Genomic DNA, 9,938 nt, shown 5'->3' on the forward strand with positions numbered 1-9,938 from the left:
CTTTGAGTATGGTGGCAGGAGCATCATTATATGCGGCTACCTTGCTGCCTCAGGCCCTTTTCAGTTTGCTATTATCAGTGGAACAATGAACTCAGATGTTTATCGAGATATTTTACAGCAAAAAGTGAGGTAGTCTGTCTCACAGTTGAAGCACACAAGAGGATGGGTGCTCAAATGTGACAACAACCCATACTTTAGAAGTAAATCGACTTTAGAATGGCTTCATAATAATGAAATACACATTCTGGAATAGCCCAGTCAAATCCCTGACAAAAAAACAATTGAGATTATATGGCATGAAGTCAAGAAAGCTATGCACTCCAGACATCCCACAAACCTTGCTGACGAGAGGCAGTTTTCTAAAGAAGAGGGAAACAAGATACATCCAGATTGTTTTGTTAATCTGATCTGCAACTACAGGAACATCTGGTTGAGGTTATTGTGACTAATTTAGGGTTAAAACCTATTGAATGCAAGGGTGTACTTACTTATGCCTTGCTGTCCTGTGAATGTTTACATCTTATGGCCAATGAAAATATGAAAACTTGTAAATGTTTGGGTTGAATTAGTTAAAGCAGACTCTGGTTGTTCCTTCTTGTGATTTCCGGGAAGATCAGACCATGTTTTATGACCAATTTTGACAGAAAGGTAAGAAATGTCAAAGGGTGTACAAACTTTTTCCTGGGACTGTATGTCCTAGGTACCTACCCCTCACTTGTGTATTAAGTAAATTAAGCTTATGAAGCATCTGATGCTGACTAGGTGGTGGATTGGGGGGGGGGGGGGGGGCTGGATAACATTTTGCTTCGGGCCCCATAAAGGCTTGGGCAGGCCCTGGTCGGACCACACTGGTCCTCTGGGCACTGGCTGCGCGGATCCTGGAGGAGGATCCTGGTGAAGTGCCTGTGGCCTGTGGTTTTACTGAAGGTGTCCCGTGTGCCAGTCGGAGCATGTGCTTTGTGTTAGAGGACTAAGGGGTTGAGGATAAGAGGGGTTGGAGGTTGGGACGTGAGAGGAGGGAGGTGAATTTGTGGGGTTGGAGGTAAAACCAGACGCACAGCCGCAGCGCATCGAGCCCACTTCCCCTGCTGAAGGCTGATAGGCTCTGACGGGTCCAGGAGAAGCTCTATATGCCAAAGCCTCAAACAGAACTCCCCACTGACCCAATGGCATGGAAGTGTTTCATAACAGCACTCTGACCATGAAATATGGTTAATAAGCTCCGAGGTCACCTTTTTTTCATGAGGTCAAAGGAGTGTTAGATTTCTTTTGGAAGGATGACGTTTTTTGAATAACATTCAGGATGAGGTCTAATTTGAAATACGGGCATGAGGACTTTGAGGATTACACCAGGGTTGTATTTATGATAGCCTCTGACAGAGACAGAGACAAATTTATATTACTCAAAGTAACGTCCCTGTGCACAACCACTTGTCCAGGTGCTGGTGATGTGCAGTAAGAGTAATCCAAGTAAATGAAAGATGAATCACCGCACACTGGTATCTTTGCTGGTAGTTTATTTGGTGAACAACGCGTTTCGCTACTGCTTCATCAGGTTCACTCTGAGTGAACCTGATGAAGCAGTAGCGAAACGCGTTGTTCACCAAATAAACTACCAGCAAAGATACCAGTGTGCGGTGATTCATCTTTCATTTACAAATTTATATTACTTCACTTAAAAAAACACGTTATCTACTCCCTAATATTCCTCAGCTGTACACAGGCACTGCTTGCTGTTCTTCCCTGAGCTGTTAAACGGCTAATTGAGAGACTGTCTATTTTTTGTTCTCCCTTGAAACGCTGCTCTGCGCAAGCTACCGTCTGTCTCCTGACTAATCCCCTATTTCCTCCTCAGATGTCATGTGGCCAATAAAACATGCCCCAAGAATCACAGCTGGAGCCATCGCCTCTGCAGATGTGTGCCACAACAAGGAGCTCCTCTCCACCCCCCACATTCTGGTGAGAAATGAACGAATGTTGGTGTACATCTGTGTCTGTGTGAGTTGTATATATGTGTGTGTGCGTGCGTGCGTGCGTGCGTGCGTGCGTGCGTGCGTGTGTGTGTGTGTGCGTGCGTGCGTGAGTGAGTGAGTGAGTGAGAGAGAGAGAGAGAGAGAGAGAGAGAGAGAGAGAGAGAGAGAGAGAGAGAGAGAGCGAGGGAGAGGGGGGAACCATGTTAAATTATGTGCATCTGTCTGCATTTGTTCGTTATGGGAGCTCAATCCCATCAACACTGTGTTCATCACTAAATTATGAATGGTAGTATCTTTTGGAGATGCAGGCAGAAGGAGAGTGTTCCAGTCTTGATTAAATGAATGTTTGTGTTCAGCATGGCGCACACATTAATGTTGTCTGGGGTGCAGTGGAGTGGAGCATCTGAGCAGCAGCGGGCAATCTGGTGCCTATCATCTGCAAACATATGCCAGGTTTCTGGCATGGGCAGGCCAGACACTCTCCGAGCCTCTGTTCAATTAGCCATCCTCCAGCCGCTCCGTATGACAACAAAGTCAGGGGGGAGTCCACCACGCAACGCAGCACAGTCTCCACAGGGCATGTGTTTACATGTGGCGGCTGCCTCTCGCAGCCAGACAGGCCTCTCTCTCTCTCTCTCTCTCTCTCTCTCTCTCTCTCTCTCTCTCTCTCTCTCTCTCTCTCTCTCTCGTGTGAGCAATCGTAGAATATTCCCCAGCAGGTTCCCCGGGCTGTCGCGACGGCAGAAAACACAACATGCCAGTGCTTTCGGCATGGACGGACGGGGCTCAGAGAGTGCTGTGTAAACAAAGCAGGGATGGAGAGAGAGAGAGAGAGATGGGAGGGAAAAGAAATACAAAATCCCAGAACTCCCAGATTCCTATACCTCTGTGGTCCTGGGCTCCCTCTGTCCGGAAACACAGTGTTTACCAAGCACTTAAACCGAATGGCCAATCAACTGCAGCTATTGTTTTTCTCCTTAAAGGATTTGGGGGTAGCGGGATGGTTGCAAACGTCTGTAGTAGGTGAACCCAGGCCTGCCGACAGGGGGGACAAAGGGGTATGTTGTCCCGGGTCCAGGGAGTTAGGGCCCCCAGAATTGGGTCCCCATTGCATTGTATGTATTGGATGGTGGGCCCTTTCAGATGACTTTGTCCAGGGCCCAGCAAAAGCTGTCAGCGGCCCTGGCTGAATCTGCCCCTGGAATGTTGATTCAGCGGTACCGATCTCCGGCTTCAAGGTAACCAGTGACTGTAGCGCTGGCCGTTAAAGTAATAAAACGTCCCGGCCCCCCTCCAGAACAGATGTCTCTAAATCAAATCCATTCCTTTCTTGTTCTTCGCCTGTGACAGAGCGGTAAAGACAGGATGAGGACGAGTGGAGGAGAGGGTAATAAGGGAAGGGAAGAAATGGCGCAGGTAAAAGAAAGAATGTCTGTTAGGCATAGCGGTCCACCAGCCCGTTTCTAGGTGTCCACTTCAGCATAACTGACTCTGACATGAAAAATGTGGATGCAGACCAGGAGTACAGAGACGAGTGGGGCGGGATGGTGAACATCAGGCATAGGGAATAGGCCCAGAGAAATGACTCTATGTGCTCATGTATAGTTCCGTGCTCAGTTACATCAGGCAGAACTGAAGAAACATTTTGAGTGACAGGTGAAAAAACATCTACAAAAACGAGATGAGCATGACTACCATAACCTACTACCTACCTACTATAACTGATAATAATCATGGATTCAGATACCCTGTCACACACATGTTCCTACAAACACTTAACACAGTATGTAGAGTAGTGTAGAGTACTTGTATTAATCCCGAGGGAAATTAAGGTGTCTGACAGTTTACATAGATACATACAAAGTTGATACAAGACATAAACAAAGACCTAATACACATTATTGCACATTGCAGTAAACATATAGTATAAAATATATTGCATAGAGATTTGATGTGTGTGTACATGTCTGAATATGTGTGTGCATTTAATTGTGTGTGTGTGTGTGTGTGTGTGTGCGTGCGTGCGTGCGTGTGTGCGTGCGTGCATGCATGTGTGGTGTATATATACAGTATGTATGCGTACGTGCGTTTCTTTGTTTGAGGATGGGGGGGGGGGGGTTGATGCTTACTGATTTACAGAGACACTGTAAGAACATGAGTGCTGATGATTGTGGCATCTCTGTGCTCTGCAGACGCTCTGGAAAATAGTGCATCGCAGGTCACATTACAGTATTTCAGCTTAGGTAATGCTAGAAAGAAAAACACAGGCAAAATTAATCACTGTCTGCTCCAGAATGCCCGTGGAGAAAGACAAGAATACTGGACTCGTCCGTCTTTGTTTTGGATGCCATGATTCATTTGATCTCCTCTCTGGGCTAATTGGTATGCTGATTCACCCTTGTTTAGTGTGTGATAGCCATTCTTCAGCTTCAGCCTTAATTTTCCTAAAGTAATAGATCCCCCCTACGCAGTCTGCAGGTCTCAGTGGCGGAACAATTGCACACAGGGCCCCAGAGTAAGACACTGATAGGGCCCCACATACGGTCTGCCAAGGTCACAATAGGGCCCCGAAAACCAATACGAGAGGGCCCTGGGCCCTGTGGCAAATGGCCTACTCGCCCCCCTATAGCTCCGGCCCTGCCCTCCACGCAGTCTGCAGGTCTCTATCTCACCATCTGTGTTAAAATGACTCCCCATCAACAATTAAAATGAGTGGGGTAATAGGGGGAGTGCAGCCAGTGTGTAGAATAGTAGAGGTAGAACAGAGGCTCCAGCAGGGAGGAGGAGGACGGGCCAGGGTGAGACAACCGCAGTCTAGCAAAGGGCGCCCGCCGCTCCCATGATTTAAGACGCGCACCCTCAAACTCCCACAGGCTGTCAGCTGCAATGGCTCAACTTTTAAATTCTGACAGGCAATGAGGTCTCTCACCACCAGCCCTCACACACAATCTACAAACACACGCACGTACACACACACACACACACGCGCACGCATGCACGCACACACACACACACACACACACACGCACACACACTGACAGCACAGACAGAAGGTATGCATTGTAAGCCAGGGACAACACTTCTATATAAAGCGCAGGGAAACATAACAAACCCTCTTTCTCACACGGTCACACACACTTACCACATTTTCAATGAGTCATGTTAGGCTAGATCTATGCCTTAACATCTCTGGTGATGGGAAAACCATCAGAGCCCGTTTTGAGATGGTCAGGCAAACATGGGTCAAGGCCAGGAAAAACCAGCACGCATCACTTTAATATACTGTACGTCAACTATGGCTCCCCAAACAAAATATTCACACTAAGTCCCTTAAACCGCTGCGTGTGATCAAGCATAGTCTGCACTTATTAAATATACGAGAGGTGCCATCTTGACCTTTTTTACGAGATGTTGTGCTACCATTGCAATAATGATGAATCAACAAGTCGAGCATAAAGTTGTGTTTTTTTACTCTGGTCTGACGGCCCACACAGTACAGCAGCAGGAGTTGGAGAGGACTTGCTGCTACGTTTGTGGAGTCTTCTGTGGCGAAGCCAGACTTTGTATCCAGTGTTACCATAATACGAGTTTGCTCGTCATAAAAATGATAAGCAAAGTCATGGCAGCCAAGCGGTGCAGTCTGTTAGCAATTATTACCCAAGAGCAAGAAAATCATAACAACATTCATAAGAGGGGAGGAAAAAATAGAAAACTGATCGACCTGATAGTAAGGGGTAAAAAAAAAAAAAGAAATCTAAATTAGCCGTCACTGCCGACTGTTTGCCAAGAGTGAAAACTAAAACATCTGTTTGTGCCACATGGGGGGGCTTCACAAGGAATTCAGAGCAGGAATGTTGTACTCCAGTAACTGTTTATCGTGATGTCAAACAACAACTGTTGCCCTGGCTGCACTGGCTATGCTGGTCCACTTACATAAGCTCAAAGAAACGCCAGAAATTCTACACTTTCAGGGGAAAAAGTGATGGATTGTAGCCTGTCTTCAGTTAAGAGAGGCCATTGTGCAACTATAGTGTGGGCTATTTTCAAATTGTGACAAAAGGGTGAAAGCAACAGCTTTATTTTGGAAGAAAACGCTCTCCACAAGAGACTAACACTAACTAATGATTGCCTTCCTCTGCTTTCTGTGGTATTTTAACCTAATCTGACAAAAATCTCTCTCTCTCTCTCTCTCTCTCTCTCTCTCTCTCTCTCTCTCTCTCCCTCCTAATCTAGAATCGTTTGAGCCAGATGTCTGCGGGCCAGACAAGGAGCTGGACGAGGACACGTGTCAGTGCGTCTGCAAGAAGCAGCTGCGTCTGAGCGGCGGCTGCGGGCCACACCACTACCTGGACAAGAACACCTGCCAGTGCACCTGCAAGGCCCAGCCGGCCTCCTGCGCCCCAAACCAGGCCTTCAATAAGGACACGTGCCAGTGCTCCTGTGCCAAGGTGTGCCCCAGGAGCCAGCCACTCAACCGCACCAAGTGTGTGTGTGAGTGCACCGAGTCACCCAACAGGTGTTTCCTCAAGGGTAAGAGGTTTCACCAGGGCACGTGCAGGTAAGACATCCAATATGTTTTTTTTTCTGACTAAACACTAAAACCCCCATAAGTGGAACTAGGAGTGTGCCAACATCTGGACACAGCTGTTGCCACACAGTCCAGCGCGTTGCTAACAAGCGCGTACATCAGTATGACACAGCAGAAACGGACTCGTAAAAAACCGTGCACAATAAAATACCATTCACAAGTAAAAGGGATATAAAGCAATCCTAGATGTTCTTTTGTCGTGAAACCCTATGCTTTGCAGGCTGCAATGAATCTCCTTGAGCTTGAGAGAAGCATGTGGCGGAAGGCTGGCGTATTAGTGTATAGGGCACTGTGAGTTTGCAATCATTATTACTGATCAAGTTTCTTTGGGTAAAGATGGCTTAATATAATCCCCAGGAATCCTTATGTCGTCTGTGCATTGCCAAGCCACAGAGAGAGTTGTGCCGGGGCCAAGTATTGACAGGACATGACACTGACAGCTTCAGACAGAAATCCGAAACAGCTGGATTTGATCAGTTTCCACTTTAACGTGTAGTCGACTTTTCTGATGTGTAAAATGCATACAGTCACAGACCCGAAACTAATGCTAAAAACATCTAACCTATAATTAGCTACCTTTTGAAGCCTAGCCAGACTAAGTGTTCCCTGAAAAGCCATTATGTCCCATTTTTAAAATGTATTGAAATAATCAGGCTTTATAAGACATTTTGTGTAAGCGGTGTCAACCACAAACCATAACTCACCTCCGTTGGATAAGATTATATACAGGTGGGACATAAATAGAAGGCCTCTTCGTTTCGCTGCCATTTTTTTACTTTATTTTACATGACCAACCTTACATTATTCACTTTAGGAAGATATTTTGGTGTGATATTGTTCACACTTGTTTGACATTTTTGAAACACTCTCAAATCTTTTGTGCAGTATCACAGCCTCAAACATTGCACGTTGCCAACGGCGCTCAAACATGTTCCTCATTAAGAAGTTGCTGATGTCTTCAGCTCATTTTATGCAAGCTCAACTCATCTACTCTGATGTTCCTGAAATAAAACACAAATTATGACAGACTCTTGGTTAGATCAGGCAATTGTGGATCAGTGTGCATCTGTGTTTGTGTTCTTCCCTCTGTGGCAAACTGTGACGTGTCGCACAATGCTTTGAAATCAGTCCAAAAGGTAGAATGGCCTTAACAATGCTCTCGCCAGCTCCTAGGTTATCTACAAAACACCTCAAACATACAAATCCCAACACACGCACATACTTACACACAAGCAACCCCCCCACACACACACAAACACACACATCCATACCACCCTGTCTTCGCGTGACCAGTGACCCGTGTAAGCGATACAGGCCCTTGTAGCCCTCTCACCATGGCTGTTACTCTTTTTTTTCTTTTCTTTCTCTCCTGTTATTCTGTTATGTTCTCCTGGGCTCCCCAAAGCCTCCATCCTGTAGGCCCGTTGCCCTCCTCCTCATTAAAGCTGATTTATGTCGTGCACACCGCCCCATGGATCGGATGTCGACAAAGCAAGAGCTAATAATGGCAAGCAAGGTTCAGATCCAGACTGTTTTATTGGGTCCCCGCTATCGAATACAAGCCACCCGAGATGGTGAGCGTGGGAGAGGAGGGAAGAGCAGGCCAACCGTTCGCTCCAATCCCAAAGTTATTGCCGTTTCAACGAGTAATTACTTTAACTTTAAGACATTGTAAAAAAATCAATGACATTGGCCAAGAACTCACAAGTGCTGCGGTATGCAAAGGCTACGACATATTGGCAATTGATCCTGCACACAGGCTTCGGGAAGAGTGGGAGGTGGGACTTTAGAGGTGGCATTAAACAATGAAATGTGTGGTAATAACAGCTCTTTCTTTCCTCCCCAGTTGCTACAGGCCGCCATGCAAAGAGAGGAACAGGAGGTGCGAGACAGGTTTTTACTTCAGCGAGGAGGTGTGCCGCTGCATACCCACATACTGGAGGAGGGTGGACTGAGGCCGATATTACACGCTGCTGTCACAATCAGCCAATCAAACACAGGGACACTGGCATGTGGAACAGTGTGTGTGTGGGCCACAGGCCATTGAATGGACACTACTCCTCCATGTTGTGGAATATGGTGCGGGCCAACAGGAACTGAACACAGAGATTCAGATTGCTCCTATACTGGAGGATGGAAAAAACGAATGCTAAAGACTTGAGGATTCCAAGCTCGAGCCATGGTCTTTTTTAAATGTCGTCCGTTGATTTATCATTCTTATGTGTCAGATATTGATTATATAATTTATTGCCACTAAATATTATTGAAACTTTTTATGTTCATAGTAATGTCAGAAAAATACACTGTGATCAATATTTTTGTATCATTTCAAGACTCTTAAAATAAAATTGAAAGTTGTATTATATAAAAAAAATATTGTTAACTTATTTTTATGCTAGATTATACTGTAGTACTGAATTGTAAATACAGTAATGTAATCATTTTATTAACATTGTAATGCAACCTATATCCGTATACCTAAAAACAAACATTAACTGGATGTTGGTATTTTTTGGCTATTGTCACCCAAGTTAGAATGTATATTCTGGCATTCATGCACTGTATTTAGCATTGACATATGGAAAAACTATTCACTGGCATGGGTTCATATGCTTGGCACAAAACCATGCTCTGTGTGCCCTGCAGTAAAGCAGAAAACCCATCATCGCTCCTGACAGTGTGGCAAAGCTATGATCTAAAGTTTCAAAACCCATGCCAACATTGCCTTCTTTGAAAGGCCCTGCCTCCCGCACACAGACCCGACGCAGCTCCGCCTTTGGCGGTCCGCCGCTCCGGCTGCAAGTGCTGAAAACAAGTGATAGCTGAAACAGATGAAGTCCCCGTCCGAGCTAGCGAGCCAGACGGGGATGCTTCGTGGGAAAACGGCCGTGACTATGACATCCTGCTGTATAGCACCGACAAACCTGACTGGCCCCCCACAGGAGTGGACGAAACTGCGTGGAGCACGCTGCTTGCCATGCCTGTGGAGAAGCACAGGGAAGGGAGTGGGGGGGGGGGGCTCTGGGACAGCCTCGAAGCCTGAAGTGGACCAGGAGCCTGAGAGGGGGGAGAGGGAGAGAGGAGAGGAGGAGGGGAGGGGAGGGGAGGGCAGGGGGGTGGACTGTAGGCCTGAGCTTATTTGTGTTGGAGTGCTGGCAGTGTGCTGCCTGCGGGGCTGAGAGGGCCTGAGTGAGGCGCGTGGCGCACTCAGCAGGGGCCTTGGAGGAGGAGGAGGAGAATGAGGGGGAAAAAGATGGAGGAGAAGAAGAGAGGGAGGACGCATGAAAGAATGAGTGCGCACAGATGGCACCACTGAATGAATGTGTCAATAAGAGCGATTTTACTGCCACGGCCCCGTTACATACTCACAGGCCATT

At 46.6% G+C, this 9,938-nt stretch overlaps 1 protein-coding gene across 1 annotated transcript in view; it reads left to right on the forward strand.

The window, feature by feature from the left end:
* vegfc (vascular endothelial growth factor c) overlaps positions 1–8,888 on the forward strand; it is a 42,811-nt gene extending 33,923 nt beyond the window's left edge. The window contains exons 5-7 of the mRNA XM_063219573.1: positions 1,856–1,959; positions 6,207–6,531; positions 8,408–8,888. Coding sequence (XP_063075643.1) covers positions 1,856–1,959; positions 6,207–6,531; positions 8,408–8,516 — 538 coding nt within the window. The 3' untranslated portion in view covers positions 8,517–8,888. The remainder of the gene's footprint in view (positions 1–1,855; positions 1,960–6,206; positions 6,532–8,407) is intronic.
* The last annotated feature ends 1,050 nt before the right edge of the window (positions 8,889–9,938 follow it).

This window comes from Engraulis encrasicolus, chromosome 16 (genome assembly GCF_034702125.1).
Source record: "Engraulis encrasicolus isolate BLACKSEA-1 chromosome 16, IST_EnEncr_1.0, whole genome shotgun sequence".
NCBI lineage: Eukaryota > Metazoa > Chordata > Actinopteri > Clupeiformes > Engraulidae > Engraulis > Engraulis encrasicolus.